The following is a 21,109-nucleotide window of genomic DNA, read 5'->3' as shown; positions in this document are numbered from 1 at the left end:
CCCCCTTTCTTCCATTTCTTCCCTCAGATAAAGTATGTCCTTGCTGAGCTTGAGTCTGGTTGATCTATCAAGAGGTGATAAAGTGGTGTTGAAATCTCCAACTAGTATTGTGTTGCATCGATGTCTTTCTTCAAGTTGATGAGAAGTTGTTTTAACTATTTTGTGAGTCCCTTATTTGGTGCATATACATCTAGGAGTAGCACAGCGGGTAGGGCGTTCGCCTTACAAGCGGCCAACATGGCCGACCCGAGTTCAATTCCTCCGCCCCTCTCGGAGAGCCCGGCAAGCTACCGAGAGTATTCGATATGCCAGACACAGTAACAACAAAGTCTCCAATGGAGACGTTACTGGGCCCGCTCGAGCAAATCGACGATCAACGGGAGGGCCTTTACCTTTACCTTTACATCTAGGAGTGTGGGTTCTTCCTGATGTACAGATCCCTTGATCATTAAAAAATGACCTTCACTGTCTCTTGTGTCCTTCTTCGGTCTGAAAACAATGTGATTTGTTACCAGTAAGGCCACTCCAGCTTTTTTGAGGGAGTTGTTTGCCTGTAGAATTGTTTTCCAGTCTTTGAGTTTGAGTCTGTTTGCTATGACTGTTCAGATGTGTTTCTTGTAGGCCACAGAATGTTGGGTTCAATTTTCTGGTCCATCCTGCCACTCTGTGTCTTTTAATTGGTGCTTTTAGCCCATTGGCATTGAGAGAGATTATTGTTATGGGGTTTTATTCCATCTTTCTGCTGAAGTTTGATGTATTTGAGGGGCTTGTCATCAGTATCCTGTTGTCAGTATCCCGTTTAGTTTTTCTTATAACCATGGTTTTGAGTCTGAAGTTCGTGAGTTGTTTGTGAAGCTGTATAGTTCCTTCTGATATGAATGAGTCTGCTATAAATCTTAAGGATTTGCTCCTTTATAAGCAGTTTCTTTCTTTGATCCTGCTTCTTTCAGAATTTTATCTCTGTCTTTGGTTTCTGTCATTTTGATAAGGATTTGTCTTGGAGTATTTTTATTCACATCGGGACCCATGGCCTAGAATGGAACGAACAGGGTGAGAGACTGTTTGAGTTCATCATGTCAACCAAGACCATCCATGGTAACTCACAGTTCCAGAAGGCAGAATCTAAACGTTGGACATGGGAGTCTCCTGGTGGACGATTTCACAATGAAATAGACCACATCATATTCAATGACGGTTTTGCCTAACCGATGTCGCTGTTGTCCCAAAATTCCGAATGGGATCGGACCACCGTCTCCTTTGTGCAAAATTCTACTTCACAGAGCGGGGAGAAAGGGCTGCAAAGTTTAAAAAGAGAACTCCCAGAATGACCACCAACTGGGAGCTCTTTGGCACTATTGTGGCAACATGGGAAGATGCCATTGTTGACAACATTGATGAGGAATACGATCAACTGGTTCAGCATCTCCATGATTGTGCGAGGAACGCCAAGAAAGAGATAGCCACAAAAAAACGCCTGTCTTCGAAAACTCTTGAGCTTATTCGCCAATGTGGTTTGGCACATGCCTCAGGCAACCGCAAGCTAACGTCCGAGCTCGCAAAGCAGTGCAGAGATGCGATCAAGGAAGACCTCAAAGAGAGAAGTGCAGAAGTGCTGGTAGAAGCGGCAGAAGCCGGGAAAAGTATTCATAACGCCCGCCTGTCCTTTGCCAACTACAAGACCAAGATGACTGCCCTCCGACGTCCTGATGGATCTATCACATCCTCCAGAACGGCAATGGAGAAGATTATCCATGACTTCTACTCAAATCTCTTCGATAGCCATGTCCACTTGCCAACATAACAAATTCCACAGGATGGATATGTCGTTCCCAATGTTCTCCCTTCCGAAATCCGACACGCCATTTCGTCAGTAAAGAAACGAACAGCACCTGGTCCAGACAAGGTCAGACCTGAACACCTGAAGAACCTGCCGTCAGTACTCATCAATACACTGGCTCGGCTCTTCACACGCTACCTGTCTGAATGCAAGGTTCTGTCCCAATGGAAAACCAGCAGGGCCGTACTACTGTTCAAGAAGGGAGACATCCATGACATTGGCAACTATCACCCAATCTGCCTATTGTCTGTCATCTACAAGTTGTTCACTCGAGTCATCCTAAATAGGATTGGCAGAACACTAGATGAAGGAAAACCATGCGAGCAAGCCGGGTTCCGCAAAGGATTCAGCACCATCGACCATATCCACACGATAACCAAGCTCATTGAGGTTTCTCGGGAGTTCAAGATGCCTCTCTGTCTAACGTTCATTGATTTAAAAAAGGCCTTTGATTCTGTTGAGACGGAAGCGTTCATTGAAGCCCTAGCCAATCATGGCATTCAAGTCCAATACATCAAGATCCTCCGTGAGCTGTATTGCGGATTCACTACCAGGATCTCAGCATTCTACAAAGAAGTAATCATCGATATCAAGAGAGGGGTTCGGCAGGGTGATACCATTTCATCGAAACTCTTCAGTGCCACCCTCGAGAACATCATGCGACGACTGGAATGGGAAGGAATGGGAGTGAAGATAGATGGTCGGCAACTACACCACTTCAGCTTTGCTGATGACATTGTTTTAATAACACCAAACATCAGCCAAGCGGCACAAATGCTGGTCGACTTTGACCGTGAGTGTGGAAAGGTCGGACTACAGCTGAATCTTACGAAGACAATGTTTATGAGAAACAGTCTCGTTTCTGACGCCCCATTCACTCTCAACAGAACGACCATCTCCGAATGCAACAGCTATGTGTACCTAGGTCGAGAAGTCAACATGACAAATGACCTGGCACCTGAGCTGCGCAGGAGGAAGAGAGCGGCTTGGAACGCCTTCAAGAACGTCGAAGAAATAGCTAAGAGGACGAAGAACCTCCGGCTCCGGGCACATCTCTTTGATTCCACTGTTCTTCCTGCATTAACATATGCCTCAGAGACCTGGGCCCTACGCAAACAGGATGAGAAGCTATTCAGGTCTCCCAAAGAAGAATAGAAAGAGCTATGCTTGGAATATCACGTTTCACTCAAATGAGAGAAAGAATCCGGAGTTCCAACATCCGTTGACAATCAAGAATGAGGGACGCTGTCTCGTTTGCCAAGGTGTCAAAAATCAGATGGGCTGGTCACGTAATGAGATTTAAAGACAACCGCTGGACTAGTGCTGTTACCAACTGGATTCCATGGGATGTCAAAAGACCATGTAGCCGCCCACCTACCAGATGGTCAGACTTCTTCATCAAGATCATGAATGATCGGTTTGAGGCTCTTCGTGTTCCTAGAAGGAACAGACGCCATTGGACTACACTAGCACGCGACAGGGACAAATGGAGACGTTACTGGTGCCCGCTCGAGCAAATCGACGATTAACGGGAAGTTAAGTGATTAAGTGATTTTTATTTGGGTTTCTTTTAGCTGGTACCCTGAGAACCTCCTGAATCTGTGTGCATGCGCTCTTCAGCTCTGGGAATGTCTCAGCAATTATATCCTTGACAGTTTCTTCTTCATCAGGGTTTTCTTCTATCTCTCTGGGACTCCAGTGATTCTTAAGTTATTCCTCTTGGCTTCACCCCAATTTTCTCTTGATACCTGTTGGTTAATCTTGAGGTTCTTTTCCATTTTCTGTTGTCTGGAGATTCTCTGCACCTCATCTTGGAGCTCACTGATTCTGTCCTCAGCAGCTGTTACTTTGCTGCTGAGGCTTCCCGCTGAGTTTTTCATTTCACCTACCAGGTTTTTCAGATGTCATTTCTGTTCTTAATTTTGTTTGCATTTTCCTCATTTCGGCTCTCAAGTCCTCTTGTCTTGTATTCGCAGTGTGTTCCATTGTTTCTTTTAGCTCCCTATGCATCCTTAATAGCTACCTTCTAAATTCCTTGTCAGAGGAACTGGTTGGGTGATCTGGGCTAGCTTCTTCACTGACTAAGCATGGTGGGTTTCTGCATTGCTTTACATTGTGACATTGTGCAGTTTCGACTTTCATGCTCACCCTTACCATTGTATTTTTGGTGTAATATTAATTGAAGTAGGGGCTAATGAATTATTGGCCTAATGTGTTTTTGGTGATCAGGCTGCCCTAGTGGAAATTTCATTTAAGAGGCTAATTTATAGTTCTTAAGGGGTATGGTGCCTGTCCCCGTGCCTGACTGTCTTCACTGGGGCCCCTCGGAGGGGGGCGGATTGAATTTCCCTCCCTGCCCCAAGCAGAGCCCCGGCAGCCAAAGACCTCCAGAACCTAGCCATAGCCATGCTCAAGGCCACTCTCCGCTCGCTCGTACGAGCTTCACACATGAGGGAACCGGCAGAGTAACCCAGGTGTGCGGGGTGTGGGACTGAGATCTCCAAACCTGCTCAGATCGGAACTGGGCCTCCTCCACCCAGTTCCCCCATTTTCCAGTAGCTAGGCAGTCACACCCACAAACTGCCCCCAGCACCATGCAATCCCATCAACTGCCAAGATCCAGAGACTATAAAACAAAGCTCCTGGAAATGTGCAGCTTATAGTCTAGTTCTTCCTCTCAGACAACCTGGCAAGCAAACGAGTATCCTGCCCGCACGGCAGCCTGGCAAGCTCCCCATGGTGTATTCAATATGTCAAAAACAATAACAATAACAGGTCTCATTTCCCTGACCCTGAAAGAGCCTCGAACGCAGCACCATTGGGAAGGACAAGTAAAGAGAGACTGCTAAAATCTCAGGGCTAGGACGAATGGAGACATTACTGGTGCCCGCTTGAGCAAATCGATGAACAACGGGATGACAGTGACAGTGATACAGTGATGAAATATGGTGGGGGAGATTAACTCAATGCTGTTACAATAATGGCTGTGGCTCTGGATGCCACACCCACCAGGCCTCTTACCAGGATTAGGAGAAATTGGGTCCTTGTGTCTCAAGTCCTGATGGCAGTGGTGACCGCCTGGGCTGCTGGTCCCTTGCAGGTCCATCCTTGAAAACCCAGCCCGTGCACAGCCAGGGCTCCAGATTTCTGGAGCTGATGTTCTCCATTATAGGGGTGTGTGTGTGTGTGTGTGTGTGTATTTTGGCTACATCCTGTGATACTCAGGAATTACTCCTGGCTCTGACTCTGCATTCAGGAGTTACTCCTGGTGGTGCTCAGAGGACTGTATGGGATTGAACCCAGGTCAGCCATGTGCAAGGCAAGAGCCCTACCCTACTATATTATTGCTCCCGCTCCCTTTTACTTTTTTTTTCTTTTTGGGTCATACCTGGCGATGCACAGGGGTTACCCCTGGCTCTGCACTCAGGAATTATCCCTGGCGGTGCTCAGGGGATCACATGGGATGCTGGGAATCAAACCCCGGTTGGCCACGTGCAAGGCAAACGTCCTACCCGCTGTGCTATTGCTCCAACCCTCACTTTTGTTTTCTTAAGTAGGTTCTATTTGCTCTAAATGCTTGAATGGTCATCTTACAAATAGGCAGAAGTAAATCTTTAGGCCTGAGCCCAATATAATTGTATAGGAAATTTCTAAGAGAATCTATGGAAGCTACTGTCTTTGCAATGTGCCTTACAGATTTTTTTATGGTTGATATTTGAAGTTTCTTGTGGATGGTACTCTTCTCTTTGTAGGACTGGTCTTTGATGTGTCCGAATGAGTGTCCTGGTCTGGATGAGGTTTGGGGAGAAGAATTTGAGAAGCTATATGAAAGGTATGAAAAAACACGAAAGTAAGGGGGTTTTTGTTTACCTTGTAAAAATAAGGTTTGAACTACATATTTCTCTTGGAGTTCCAGAATTAAAAACTACATCAGTTAGCTAGTTTCTAGCTATCTTCAGGAGCGTCTAGAATAAAATGTGGTTAATTATATTTTCGTCAGGTGTATTTTCTGAATCTCCAACAAAAGTCATTCTCTGTGTCTGTCTTTCTCTCCCTCCTTCCTCCCTCCCTTCCTTGGGATTGAAAAGAAAAGAAAGGGCCAGAGTGATAGTACACCACATAGGGCCTTTGTCTTGCATGCTGCTTGCACTACAATGGTTCCCCAAGCTCTCCTGAATGCAGAGCCAGGAGTTAGCCCTAAATGCCACTTCCCCCATCTTACTACCCCACCCCACCCCCCAAAGAAAAGAAAAGAAAAAAAAAGTAAAGGGTGGGAATCACTTAGGGATATTTGAATTGGTGTTGGGCTGTTTTATTTGATGGCAGGGGCTAGAGAGGTAGTATAGCAAGTAGGACACTTACCTTACATGTGGCCGATCCAGGTTTGATCCCTAGCATCCCACATGGTCTGCCAACCTGCCAGGAGTGATCCCTGAGCACAGAGCCATGAGTAAGACCTGAGCACTACTGGGTGTGACTCCAAAACCAAAAATAAACAAGGCAACAGTATCATTTTACTTTGTTATATAATGAATTTGATTAAGTTATGCTTTAATACCATGCATATGAATCAGTAGTCTACATTTGTCAGTAGTTGGTTGAACATCCAGCATTATCATAGGAGATCTGACAACCTTAAATTTGGTTTCTTTTAAGGTATTAATTGATTTAGAGAAATTTGTGTTATATTTGAAAATGCCTCTTTCTGCCTGAGTTTCCTCTGTGGCTTTAGCCAGAGTAAAATGAATACCATCCTTAGCAAAACTTTGCAAAACATTTAGGAGTTCTCATAAGTTATATTTAATATCTTTTTAAGTTGTTTAACATAAGTTTGTTTTGTTTTGATTTTGGTTTTTGGTCCCCAAAACTGACTGTGCTTAGACTAGCCATATGTGATGCCAGGGATAGAACCCAGTCAGTTGTGTGCATGGCAAGTGCCCTGCTTGCTGTACTATTTCTCATTGCCCCAACATAAAGGTTTTCTTCGATAATCTTAGAATAATATCTACATTTGTGTTTTAGGTATGAGAAAGAGGGTCGTGTCCGCAAAGTTGTGAAAGCTCAGCAGCTTTGGTATGCCATCATTGAATCTCAGACAGAAACAGGTACCCCCTACATGCTCTACAAAGATTCCTGCAATCGGAAGAGTAACCAGCAGAACCTGGGGACCATCAAATGCAGCAACCTGTGCACAGAAGTAGTAGAATACACCAGCAAAGATGAAGTGAGTAGGAAAGCTTATGCCTGGAATTCTGAAAGGGGAAGAGAAATTACAGAGTGAATTATTCCTAGCTCAATGTCACTTGAAATATATAAACAGATTTTTGTAAGAAAAAATGCTAAAATAGGGTTTAAGAGGGAAGGGAGCCATGAAGAAAAGACTACCAACTTCTCCTTACATAAACTATGAATAATTTTTTACTTGAGAAGAAGCAGTATATATTTATCATGGTTAGACAAATATAAAAATACGTCAGAATTTTCATTACCTTAATGTAAGCGCATACATAATATAAACACATTCAGTCAATTGTGAGAAAAGATTCTAATATCATCTTTAGTTCACAAATTTAAGACTAGAAATGGGACATAGATTTAAGGGTGTTGGGGGGGCTGGGGGCCAAAGCTAGAGGTGCTCAGGGGCTATTCCTGACTCTGCCCAGGAGTGACCTGGCAGTATTCAGGGGGCCATCTGGATTGAACCTCCTATACTGTGTTTCCAGTCCCTTAAAGTTTTTTTTTTCTTTTTCTTTTTTTTAAAAAGTAATTGTCTTCCTATAGCAAGAGTGATCGTATGGGGGCTAAAGGCATAAAATTGACCTGGTTCAATCTATAGTATCTCATAAAATCCCCTGACCACTGCTTCGTGTGACCCCTGAGCACAGAACAAGGAATAAATAGCTCCTGAGCACTGTCGGGAGTGATACCTCTACCCCACCCTCCAACCCTCAAATTTTATTCCTAAATGAAAAGCTTTCAGTTTGGGGAAATAAAGCTTGTAGGACAGACTCTTTCTAGGGAGAATAGAGAATGTTAACTAAGTTGGTCTTAATGGAGCATATGCATTTGGACTGTGTATATGAAGAGGTCGGGGGGTGGGGGGATGTAAAAACTGGCATGCCATAAAGGTTACGGTCCTTTGAAGTTTTCTGAAGCAAGAACAGCATCAAAATGTCAGGATGAGGATAGTTTTGTATTGGAATGTTGAGTGGCTTCGTGCAAGAAGAGGTTAGAAATTAAGGAGATTGTTTCAGCAGTTGGATGCTAATTGTCTTAGATACTAGATGTAAACTGGAAATGAGGAAAAGAAGCAGGTCCCTAATTTTAGGACCTAAAATTCATGACAAATGGAAAGTCAGAAAAATTCAAGTGAATAAAAATGCAGCTAAGGTTGTAGTTTGCTACAACAAAATTAAGTGAGCACCTTGTGTTCTGGGAATAGAAATGATTGTGACTCAGCTTGTCCTCCCAAAACTTATAATTTATTTGGAGGCAAATGATATATACTGAAGTAACTATTACATGGATAACATTATGTTGCAAAAATAAGACTAAAGTAGTCTTATATTTGTGGGAGAGTGGCATATACCAGCTAGGGCTTATTCCTGGCTTATTCAGGGATCACTCTTGGCAGGGGTCCAGGGACCATATGGGGTGTTGAGGATTGAACCAGGGTCAGCCACTTGCAAGATAAATGTCTTAAGCCTGTACTATCTCTTCAACCTGGATAACCTTTTAAAGAAATAAAGAGTGTGATAGTACAGTACATAGGGTTGTTTCCTTCACACAGTTGACCCAGGTTTGACACCCAGCACCCCTGTGGTACCCTGAACCTACCAGGAGTCATCCCTGAATGCAGGGTCCAGACTAATAAACCCTGAGCATTAATAGGTGTGCTCCTCCCACCCACCCCCAAGAAAAAAAAACTTGAAAAAAAACCACAGAAAACCACACACACACACACACACACTCCAAAATAGATTATATCATCTGTGATGTATTACTTTTTTTTTTAACCCTTTTTAAAAACTTCTGGTTTTAATTCACAGGCCAGGCAGTAATGGCTGCGTGATTTTGGAATTCTGGAATTTTAATAATTAAATCTGGCGGGATTTCTGCGAAAAGCCGCTGGGTTCCGAGATTTGTTTCTGATCTCTGGGATCATGACCCTTCAGCAACTCCATCAGGAGCCAGAAAGGCCGTTCGTGGGCGTCGCGTTGGGGTCTCGTTCGGGTGGGGGGGAAGGGCCGGCCCCACCGCAATCTCATGAGGCCTCGTACGCCTCCTCACTGCGGGCCCAAACGTCGGTTCATTGGCCTCTGGAAGATGGCAGCCCCCTAGCCGCCAGGGGGAAAAAGTCGGTGGATCAGCACGTTTTCCCACCTGGCTGGCCCAGGGCCGAAAACCTAATTCGAAGACCGTACGCGTTTCTGCGAAAAGCCGCTGGTTTTCGCGATTTGTTTCTGAGTCTCTGGGATCATGGCCATTCAGCAACTCGATCAGGAGCCAGAGAGGCCGTTCGTGGGTGGCAAGTCGGGGTCTCGTTCGGGTAGGGGGGGGAAGGGCCAGCCCCACCCCCATCCCGTGAGGCCCCGTCCGCCTCCTCACTGCGGGCCCAAACCTGTTGGTCCACTGGCCTCTGGAAGATGGTGGGCCCCTAGCCGCCAGGGGGAGAAGGCAGTGGATCGGCACGTTTTCCCACCTGGCTGGCCCAGGGCCGAAAACCTAATTCGAAGAAGACCGTACGCGTTTCTGCCAAAAGCCGCTGGTTTTCGCGATTTGTTTCTGAGTCTCTGGGATCATGGCTGTTCAGCAACTTGATCAGGAGCCAGAGATGCCGTTCGTGGGTCGCAAGTCGGGGGTCTCATTTGGGTGGGGGCGAAGGCCGGCCCCACCCCTATCCCGTGAGGCCCTGTATGCCTCCTCACTGTGAGCCCAAACCTGTCGGTCCATTGGCCTCTGGAAGATGGCGGCCCCCTAGCCGCCAGGGGGAAAACGTGGTGGATCGGCACGTTTTCCCACCTGGGGTGGCCTGGGGCTGAAAACCTAATTCGGAGACCGGAAGTGTTTCTGCCAAAAGCCGCTGGGTTCCGAGACTTTTTTCTGAGTCTCTGGGATCATGGCTGTTCAGCAACTAAACAGAAGCCAGAGAGGCCGTTTGTCAGGTATTATTAACCTTTTAAAATATGGGTAGTTAACTGCTTTTGGTATATCCACAAGATTTTGCCCCCATCTCTGCTTTTTCAGGGATGTGGGACATCCTAGGCAGTGTTCAGTGGCTGTATCTGTCTGACTCTGCTCAGGAATTAAACCTGCAGTACTCACGGGACCACATGTAGTTCTGAAGTTGGGGATGAGGGATGGGGATGTAAGACAAGAGTCTTAATTTCTATTCTATCTCTCTTTCCCATGTCAGATATCTTATTCTGAGAACATTTTATCACCCAAAAAGAAATTTTTGGGGGGGTCTATCCATTACCGGTCATTCCTTGTCTTCCTCTTCCTTTGCTCCCTCACTAATAAGTTAATTGCTTATTTTTTGTCTCTGGATTTGCCTATTGGTAGGCATTCTGAATAAAAAGAACTGTATGATACTTAGCCTTTTTGTCAAGCTTCCTCAGATTGCTTGTTTTTAACTATGGTACAGGAAGCATACTTAAGATACTTCATTAATTTGCATCCAGAATAACATCAACACTCCGTAAGGTTCTATATACATCTAGGTACCCTCATCTCATCTGCTATTACTTTCTCCTTACTCATTCTGCCCACCCTTATTAATTCTTTGTCATTCTTTAAGCATGTCAGGCATGCTCCTTTCTCAGAAATTTTTGTTTTGCTTTTGTGACTGTACACATACCTAGCTCTGCCCAGAGGCCCACTCCTGGCTCCACTGATTATTCCATGTGGTGCCAGGGATTAGAGCCAGATCTCCAGCATGCAGAGCATACACTTAGCCTATCGAGCGATTTCTCAGGCTCTTGCACCAGGGATCTTGTAGTGTTTTTGTTTGTTTGTTTGTTTGTTTTGTCTCTTTGGGTCACACCTGGTGATTCTCAGGAATCACTCTTGGTGGTGCTTGGGGGATCATATGGGATGCCCTACCTGCTGTACTCGTGCTCTAGTTTCTTGATCTTCTTTACATTAGAGATATTACAGCTCATATACATGAAAAGTTATCGGGATTTGGAAATTAGTGAATGAAGAAAAAGAACTCAAAGGTAAAATTAAGACATTTTAGCATCATAGTATTAGAGGCTTACATGGTAGTGTCATCGTGATAGAAGGAACAAAAACTCTATGGTTTTGACCCCTTTTATTTGCATTCCAGGTTGCAGTGTGTAACTTGGCTTCCCTAGCCCTGAATATGTATGTTTCATCAGAACACGTATATGACTTTCAGAAGTTGGCCGATGTCACCAGAGTCATTGTCCGAAACTTGAATAAAATTATTGATATTAATTACTACCCTATCCCAGAGGTATGAAGAATTTTGCTCACTTACTGGTAATCATTGGAATCTAAAGTGGAGGAAACCTCATGATGTGCTGTTATTGTCAGGAACTGAGAATGTGGTTCAGGTGGCTGAGCACATGCCTTGCGTCTGTGAGGCCCTGAGTTCAATCCCCAGTGCTTCGTCCACTACCACATGTGATCCTCTGAGCCAACGCTGAATTTCTTCACTTACCCATAGTTTCTGAAATCCAAGGTGGAGGCAGTGTGTCTTTCATGGCCTTCCATGCAATGATAAATGTTTATTGTTAGGTACTGGGAATATGGTTCACATGCTTTGCATCTGTGAGGCCCTGGGTTCAATTCCCAGTACCTCCACCACTGCCACAAGCCATCTCCTGAGCACTGCTGGATTTCTCCACTTTCTGGTAATTACTGAAATTCATGTCTACCATTCAATGATAAATATTTATTCTGTGAGGACTAAGAATGTGTCTCAGGTAGTAGACTACATGCCTCCTATGTGTGAAGCTTTGGGCTTCCCCGGTGCCACTGCCTCTGTACCATATGTGGCTCCCCTAAGCAGCACAGGGTGTGATTGCTATTGCCAGGCATCACCACACCAGCAGCCAGTTGTGACAATTGGAACAGTGGGAGAAAGTTGATTGGCCATGTGTCGTTTGGTGGAGAATGTTACCTTTTCTGTTCAGTTACATCTCTTTAAATCTGTTGTTACCAAGGCAAGCTTATCCAATAAACGCCATCGCCCTATTGGAATTGGGGTACAAGGTCTGGCAGATGCTTTTATTCTGATGAGATATCCTTTTGAGAGTCCGGAAGCCCAGTTATTGAACAAGCAGATCTTTGAGACCATTTATTATGGAGCCTTGGATGCCAGCTGTGATCTTGCCAAGGAGCTTGGCCCATACGAAACCTACGAGGGCTCTCCAGTCAGCAAAGGAGTAAGTAATATGGATGAAATGTCTTACCGTAGACTGAATGGTAACCCTCAGAAAGTTAATCTTGAAATCTTTGCATCCAAGTTTCTGAAACATGTGGAGCTTGTTTCATTTGGTCTAAAAAATGAGTCTTATATATTTAAGGATTTTTGAAGTGGGATTTTCCTGGGTTATCCACATGAGCCTCGGATTCATTATAACAGTTGTCTTGAGAAGAAACCCAGAAGAGGGGTCTAGAGTATAATGGGTAGGGCATTGGCCTTACACTGACCCAGGTCCCCATATCGCGCCCTGAGCCCCACCAGAAGTAATTGCTGAATGCAGAGCCAGGAGTAACCTCTGCTGTGTGGTCTCCCATCCCTCCCTCCCCCCCAAAAAGAAAAGAAAACAAAAAACAAACCCATGGAGGCAGAGGCTGGTGTGCTGCCACTGTCTCAGAATGATCAGAGCTCCTAGAAGCTGGAAAAGGCCAAGAACAGAATCTCTTTAAAGCCACTGGAGGAGTGTAGACTCATCCCAAATACCAACTTTAGGCTTCTGGTTTCCAGAACCACGAAAGAATAAATTTCTGTTGTTTTTAGTAATTTGTTACACTAGCCATAGGCAACTAATTCTGGGTAAAAATACTCTATTTTAATCTATTTTATTTAGAAATAATCGTCATCACTGAACTATTCTAAGATTACCTACTGTAATAGCTTATTAATGTTAAACTTAACCAAATTAAAAGGACTATAACATTCATTCTCAGTTCCACAGGCCAGGCTTGGCGTAGTTGAGTCTGCTTCTGAGTCTCATGAAGCTACTGTACAACTGTCTGTAAGAGGCTGTTGTTTCACCTGAGGCTTTGGATCCCTGAAAAATTCATTTCCTTACAGCTGTAGGTTGCCTTAAAATCAATAGAAGACTCAGTTCAGTTGCTCTTTGAGGATTTTGATCTGTTAAATCAGGGCCACCAAGGATAATCTCTTTAGCTCAAAATAGATTTGTAACTCTAAAGATGTTATCTTGGTGCTGCAATTTGTGTTAATTCAGCCATACTAGTTCAAAAATGAGTCATCAGTGGTACACACCAATACCAACGTGTTAATTACAGGTATAAAGACTTCACTATCATTACGTCACTGGTATCCATCATATATTCAGGTTCCATCTATGCTGGCTTTTGGCCTGGTGTCTCAGGGGAATGGTACTTGGGCCACACTCAGTGGTGCTCATGTGCTATTCTTGGCCCTACCACATTCACAGAGTGACCCCTGGTGGTGCCCGGGAAACTATGTGGTGTCAGGGATTGAATTGGGCAGAAGGTGGGAAACAACATGCAAGGCAAGGCAAGCACCTTCCCTTCTGTACTCGCTTTCCTGCCCAGGGCCCATCTTAGGAGATTATGCATGAGAATACCTAGGGACTAGGACTATAGCTGTCTCAGCAGCTTGCCTTCCACAGCATCTTTATTATTACTAATAGGCTTCTCTTCCTTATAACAGATTGTTTTTATATTTCTGCTCATATTTAGGAAACTCAGTGTACAGTTGTTTGAAAGTTGGTGTTTTATTAGCTAGAGTAAATAAAGGTAGCACTGTAGCACTGTCCTCCCGTTGTTCATCGATTTGCTTGAGCTGGCACCAGTAAAGTCTCACAACAAATTGTGAGAGTTGTTATTGTTTTTGGCATATCGAATACATCACAGGTAGCTTGCCAGGCTTTGCCATATGGGTGAGATACTCTTGGTAGCTTGCCAGGCTCTCCGAGAGGGGCAGAGGAATCGAACCCGGGTTGGCCGCATGCAAGGCAAACTCCCTACCTGCTGTGCTGGATGTTGCTTTTACTGTACAATAAGAGAACAGATCGCAGCAATAGACTTTCTTGAACGTGAAAATTGTCTGGTTGTAGAAGTGATATGAATCTTTTGAGAGAGCTTGGCAAGAATCTAGGGAATAGGTAAACCTTAATCTTAAACTTAGCTTACTTCTGGTCAGTATGACTACATGGAAATTTGTCCCGTAAAGTGTCTGGACTTGGCATTACACATTTCTGCCAGAAGATGGCATGTGGAGGAAAGGTAATCGGGGATTTTTTTTTTAGTCATTGTAAGTTTAAAATTGTAAGTTCGTTATCCTAAATCTGGCTTATTTATTCTTCAGATCCTACAGTATGATATGTGGAATGTTACTCCCACAGGTTTATGGGACTGGAAATTTCTCAAGGAGAAGATTGCAAAGTAAGGAGATTTAAAATAGCTTTGAAGTAAGGGGGTGGAGGTTTGAATTTTCATCCTCACTCTTTAGAAGTGAGGCATTTTAACTTCTAAAACTAAACTTTCCTCTTTTAAATAGGGCTAAAATAATATCAGTGGGACTATTTTTTGCAGAAATACTTTACGGGTTAATATATGTATAGCAAGTTGCAAAGTGATGAGACTGAAAGCATTGCAGCACATAGTTGATACTACTGTTAAGCTTTTTTTTGAGATACTGGCAAAGATTAGGTAGTTCTTTTTTCACATTTCTAAATATGCTTGCTTTTTAAATGTGTTTCACACATTTTTTTTTGCTTAACCACCTTGGACCTGGAATTGATTATCATATAATAATTTAGGGATTTTATAAGAGCTTTTAGAGCCTAATATTAGTGTTAAAGAATATGAAAGGAAAAGGTAAAAATTGAGTATTGGTCGACCTTCCACACTAATTGCGTAAGAAATTTTAGGGCTGTCAGAATATTTTTTGGAGGTAATAGTGAAACAAGCTGTTTCCATCTGCTCTCACTCATCAGTGCGTTAATGTTAATAATGCAGTGTTTAATGTCTGATGGAAGTAGTAACTTAAAATACTTTTTAAAATATGTCTTGAAATTGTTTTATTACTCAAGAAATATCTTAATAAATAAAGGAAAACATTCATTGGAAGGAAGTAAAGTGAAAATTATCCCAAACTATACCATTCGAATATACTGTGGAGGTTAAATGTGTAGATGCTCAGTTAAAAGGTCAGTATATGGAGGTATGGTGCCACCAACAAGTTAACCTGTACCAGCAGGGCGAGTGCATCAGCATCCTGATGGTGCCTTCAGGCTTCCTGATACCCCCAAATTGCTGCTGTGCCTTTGGCCAGACCCCAACAACTTGGGACCAAGTTTACCAAGAAATTAAACAGCCAAAAGCCTTACCCACAAACCACCTCTGGCTCAGCTATACAAGCTCATTTATTGGCCTTATTTCAGAAACTCATAGATAAATCTCGAATGAGATCAAAGACTGCAGATAGGGGCTTGAGCGATAGCACAGCAGGTAGGGTATTTGCCTTGTACACGGCCTACCTGGGTTTGATTCCCAGCATCTCGGTCCTCCGAGCACTGCCAGAAGTAATTCCTGAGTGCATGAACCAGGAATAACTCCTGTGCAACACAGGGTGTGACTCCAAAAGTGGGGGGAAAGAAAAAACAGATAAGCTCAGACCCGCTCATGGCTGAACAGACTGGGTTAAATTGGAAGGGTGTGTGTTGGCCTGGTGGCCTGTCCAAGCAGAGCCCCCAGCAGCCACTTGCTTTCACAGTCCAAAATGGCTGCCATAACCCTGGCCTCACTCCACCGTCTCAGGATGGCCCTCACCAAGATATAGTCTGCTGAAAATTCTGGTATGCAGGTTTTGTGACGAAAATCTCAAGGCTTTCTCAGAATTGGGATGGGCTACCTCCCCCCACTTCCCAATACACATGGAAGCACTGGCAGTCACCCAACACTCCAGCACCAATCCTGGTGACCAAGAGCTTCCACAAGCAAGCCCCCTCCACCCCCCCACCCCCTTGTATGTGGGTTCCAGGACTACAGGCCACATGGCAGCAGAGTACCCAGGCTGACCCTCCCTGAGTCCCCGCCTGCCCAGCAGACTGGCTGTCAAGCCCACAATTTGCCTCTAGGTGCTATCTTAGCACACCAACAGCCTTGGCCCAGAGACTCCCAGTTGAATCCCAAAATGGGTTAGTGCCATACAGAGATGTCTTCGGAACCCAACCATTTACAATCTAGAAATTTACATTTACAATCCCGGCTGCATGAGCTCTCACAATACTGAAAATGAGCTACGGAAAATAAATTATCTAGCATCTTCCTCTGGCAAGTAGGCTTTAATGGGGGTGGGAAAATTCAAGCAAAACACATTGCCCAAAATTAGAGAGTATTGGGGAAATTGTCTGCCTTAGAGGGAGGTTGAGGACTAAGATATGTGTGTGTGGTGGTGGTGGGGGGGTGGATACTGGGGACATTGGTGGTGGAAAATGTGTACTGGTGGAGGCATGTGTGTTTCATCATTGTATGGCTGAATCTCAAATATCAAAGCTTGTAACTATCTCATGGTGATACGATAAAATTTTTTTTTAAAAAGTAATGTGGAGTTCATGCCCAATTGAATCAGCTTAATCAGTGGCTGAACAAATAGCAGTACTCCTAAGCGAAATGGGTCAGAAAGAGAGGGATAGACATAGAAAGATTGCATTCATCTGGGGGATATAAAGGAACTAAATATGAGATTAATACCCAAGAATAGCTGAGATCAGCACCAGGAGGATTACTCCATAGCTTAGAGGCCAGCCGGGCATTCTAGGGGAAAGGGCAGCTCAGATAGAGAAGGGAGCACCAAATAAAGGGTGTTTGGAGGATCCTCCCAGGAGGGGAGATGCATGTCGAAAGTAGACTATGGACTGAACATGTTTGCCACTCAATGCCTCTTTTGCAGACCACAACACCCAAAAGGAGAGAGAGAACACAAGGGATTGCCCTGCCACAGAGGCAGGGGGGGATGGGGGGATGGGGGTGGGAGGGATATTATCCATGGTGGTGGAAAATGGGCACTGGTGGAGGGATGAGTATTTGATCATTGTATAATCGAAACCCAAGCACAAAAAATTGTAAATCTACAACTGTACCTCATGGTGTTTCACTAATAATAAAAAAAAGATGGGGAAAAAAAAGGAATGCCCTGCGACAAAGGCAGGGCGGGGCGGGGGTAGATGGGGTGAGGGGCGTGGGAGGACTACTGGGATGGTGGAGAATGGGTACTGGTGGAGGGATGAGTACTCGATCATTGTATAACTGAAACCCAAGCACGAAAGTTTGTAAGTCTGCAACTGTACCTCATGGTGTTTCACTAATTAAAAAAAAAACAAAACAATAACAACCTAAAAAAAAAAAGTCAGTATATATACTGAGTTAAGTGATTTTGTGGTACTACCCATAGCATCTGCCATCATAGTGATGCAGTGACTTAAAGTAGTTGTTTTCCTGAGGTTAGGATTGGTACCTCATAATTCTCTTTTCTTTAGATACGGTGTTAGAAACAGTTTGCTTATTGCACCGATGCCTACTGCTTCAACTGCTCAGATTCTGGGAAATAACGAGTCCATTGAACCTTATACGAGCAACATTTATACTCGAAGAGTATTGTCAGGAGAATTTCAGGTAAGAAGCTGACAGCCAGACTTTTTTAAAAGCTCATGTTGGGAGTAAATTCCAGCTCATCTTTTATATAATAGCATAATAGACATTTAATGATTTTTGAATGATTGCTCAGTATGAAAATAATATTAGAATTTACATGATGTTTAGCTGTTCTGTAATCATAGTGATGATGTATATACTGTAAATTTGGTGTGTAATTTGGTGATACTCAAAGGTGTATATGAAGCAGCATTTAAAACTGATTCTCAGCCTTTGTTACCAATTGGAAATCTGATGGGGAAGACTAGTATTTTTTTAAGGTTCCAAGGTAATTTTAGTGTGCCACTAGAGTTGAGAATAACCAGTTAAAAATACTAAAATTTGGGCTGGAGCATAGTACAGCAGGTAGGGTGTTTGCCCTGCATGTGGCTAACCCGAGTTCAATCCCTGGCATCCCATATAGTCCCCTGACCACTGCCAGGAATGATTCCTGAGCACAGAGCCAGGAGTAACCCCTGAGCATTGCTGGGTGTGCCTCCACCCACAAAAAAAACGCAAAAGAAAAAGAATTGTGATTTGTGAATTTCTAAATATCTTGTTTCTCTGTAAGTTTTTTTTTTTAATTTTCAAATTTTATTTTCATAAGGTTGTTCACATTAAGGTTGTTCACACGGTCGATATTTTAACACCAATCCCACCACCATTACACCTTTGCACTACCATTATTTTGAATTCTCCCACCATCTGCCACAGGAAGATGCTAATTTATTTTTTATTGCTTATGAGTATCATGAGAGGTTGCGTGGCCGCTTTCGCAACCGTGCACTCCTAGATCTGTACGTTTTAAGGTAGATGCATCTCTAATATTTCTCTTGAGTATTTAGTATAACCTTACTGGTGGGGGGGGGGCGGGAATAAACCTCAATAAATTTCCCACAGCTAAAGCAATATTAGTTATTTTCACATTGTGAGTGCCATGTTTCTATTTTTGTAATAATGACAAGGTTTAAAGTTATATAACTTCTTTACAAGTAGACTGGTCCGTTCAGTTTTACTTAAAAAAAATAAAAAAGGGATTTGCCAAGCAATCTAATGTTGAATGCCCTTTTGGTATTGTTCTTTAATCCACAGGCCCGTGATACTGTTTAGAACCTGTCATTATTTTCCATTTTGATTGTATCTTTTCTGATTTTCCATTCAGATTGTAAATCCTCACTTACTGAAAGATCTTACTGAGCGGGGCTTGTGGAATGAAGAGATGAAAAACCAGATTATTGCGTGCAATGGCTCTATCCAGGTACAGAATGAAAATGAAGTATTCTTTTTGTTGAGTGCTAAGTTGGACATTGTAATACTTTCTTAGTAATACCTGGCAGTTGAGAGACTGAATGGCTGTTTCTGTAGATGAGTAAGCTCAGGCAGCTCTTCACCTCTGCAGTGCTATTCTAGTATTATATACTTTTTAAAAAAATTTTATTGAATCACTGTGAGATAGTTACAAGCTTTCATGTTTGGGTTACAATCACACAATGATCAAACACCCATCCCTCCACCAGTGTACATTCCCCACCACCAACATCCCTGGTATCCCCCCCCCCCCCCCGCCCTTTTCCCACCCTCTCACTACTTCAATTGCAGAGAGTATTCTCCATACTCTTTTCACATTAGTAGACCTTCCCTCCTTATTTGTGTACCAATATAAAACAGCTATTATTAGCCTCTTGCATGTTAGAATCAGTCCAGAAATTTTTGAAATACTGAAGCTTAGGTTTTACCCGTGCTGAATGATCATAATCAGAATGTTTGGTGATGAAAGCAAGGCACCAGTGTTTTGGGGGGGGATCAACCCAGCGGTGCTTAGGGCTTACTCCTGTTTATAACGAGTGTTTTATTGCTTCCCTTGATCATGTCCCTGTGAACTATAGCTCTGATGATTTAAGTTGTCTTTAGAACTTAGGGTTAGTTATTGCTGCTTAGTTCTGAATTTTCCTTCCTTTTTTTTCCTTCTTTTTTTGGTCTCTTACCGGTTCATTAGAGTGCTTTGGCCGTAAAACAATTATGGATAGGCCTTAAGCCATTTTCAACAGATGGACATTTTGTTGGTTGAATAGAGTTTTTATTGTAATTTCTAAGCCAGAGGTGAGCAATTCTTGAGAAATCTGGCAGAAAACCGTACTGTATGATACTGAGTGGTAGGTCAGATCTGGCAGGAAATAGAAATACGTGCAGATTTGTTAATCACTGCTTTCTTGTAATGGAGTACAGTACAATAATATATTTGATTTTCCTTCTTCAGAGTATACCAGAAATTCCTGATGACCTGAAACAACTTTATAAGACCGTCTGGGAAATATCACAGAAAACAGTTCTCAAGATGGCAGCTGACAGAGGAGCTTTCATTGATCAAAGCCAGTCTTTGAACATCCATATTGCTGAGCCGAACTATGGCAAACTCACTAGTATGCACTTCTATGGCTGGAAGCAGGTTAGTAGCGGAATCGCAGGACTTAACTGCTGACATAGGATAGTTTGGAATTGGAGCAGTTTTCTATCTTGTTCGATATTGCAACCTAAATGTTCTTTTACTTTAAATCTATTATGTTAAAAATCAATGCATGGCTTAATTTGGGGGGGGGCTAAGGGGAGGGGGTTGAAGGTCATATCTGGCAGAGCTCGGGGTACCATATGTGGTGCCAGGAGTCAAAATAGATCGACCACCTGCATGGTCAGCCTTACCTGCTCTACTGTCTGTCTGGCTGCAGTCTTTGGCTTTTGTACCAGACCAGATGAATTTTCTTAATTCTTTTAGGAGTTTGATTTGTTGGATTCCTATGATTCTCCCATGGCTCTCAGTGCAATCACTGAGGTTATGCTCGTTGTTCCTTTATATTGTTTCTTAATTATATTTCTCTTATTCTACCACTACTATCTTATTTGGGGGCGTCGGAGATTGAAGGGCAATCCATGTGGTGTCCTTGAGCTATTACTGGCTTTGCTCAGGAGTGACCCCTGGCATTGCTTGTGATGTCCATGTGCAGTGCCAGGGATTGAGCCAGCGTTGACCTTGTACACAGCAATTATTTTACCTCCTGTACTCTCACTCTCTGGTAGGGGTGAGAAGAGCAAATACAGGGCTGGGAGGTGAGAATTGGCAGGGCTCAAGGCTTACTACTAGCAGTGCTCTGGGCACCCTATGTGTTGCCAGGGATCAAACCATAGCCACTGTCTGCATGGCAAGTTCGTAACCTCCTGTAATATCTCTCTGACCACACTTGCCTGTATTCTGAACCAACTTTCTACTGGTATTCGTGCTCTGTGTTTTGTGTACTGTCACCATTTCTAAAACCAGACTCTACATATTTCAGCTCGTTGTTTAGAAACATCCCATTTTGGGGCTGGGGAAATAACTTGTAGGATGAGAATCAG

General features: G+C 43.5%; 1 protein-coding gene across 1 annotated transcript in view; it reads left to right on the top strand.

Moving 5' to 3' along the window:
* Positions 1 to 21,109, top strand: part of RRM1 (ribonucleotide reductase catalytic subunit M1) — a 57,463-nt gene that overhangs the window by 35,028 nt on the left and 1,326 nt on the right. Inside the window, exons 11-18 of the mRNA XM_056115925.1 lie at positions 5,590 to 5,669; positions 6,860 to 7,061; positions 11,169 to 11,318; positions 12,031 to 12,252; positions 14,394 to 14,470; positions 17,569 to 17,704; positions 18,885 to 18,980; positions 19,980 to 20,168. Coding sequence (XP_055971900.1) covers positions 5,590 to 5,669; positions 6,860 to 7,061; positions 11,169 to 11,318; positions 12,031 to 12,252; positions 14,394 to 14,470; positions 17,569 to 17,704; positions 18,885 to 18,980; positions 19,980 to 20,168 — 1,152 coding nt within the window. The remainder of the gene's footprint in view (positions 1 to 5,589; positions 5,670 to 6,859; positions 7,062 to 11,168; positions 11,319 to 12,030; positions 12,253 to 14,393; positions 14,471 to 17,568; positions 17,705 to 18,884; positions 18,981 to 19,979; positions 20,169 to 21,109) is intronic.

Source organism: Sorex fumeus, unplaced genomic scaffold (genome assembly GCF_029834395.1).
Source record: "Sorex fumeus unplaced genomic scaffold, SorFum_2.1 ptg000030l, whole genome shotgun sequence".
Lineage (NCBI taxonomy): Eukaryota > Metazoa > Chordata > Mammalia > Eulipotyphla > Soricidae > Sorex > Sorex fumeus.
This window is presented reverse-complemented; position numbering and strand designations above follow the sequence as displayed.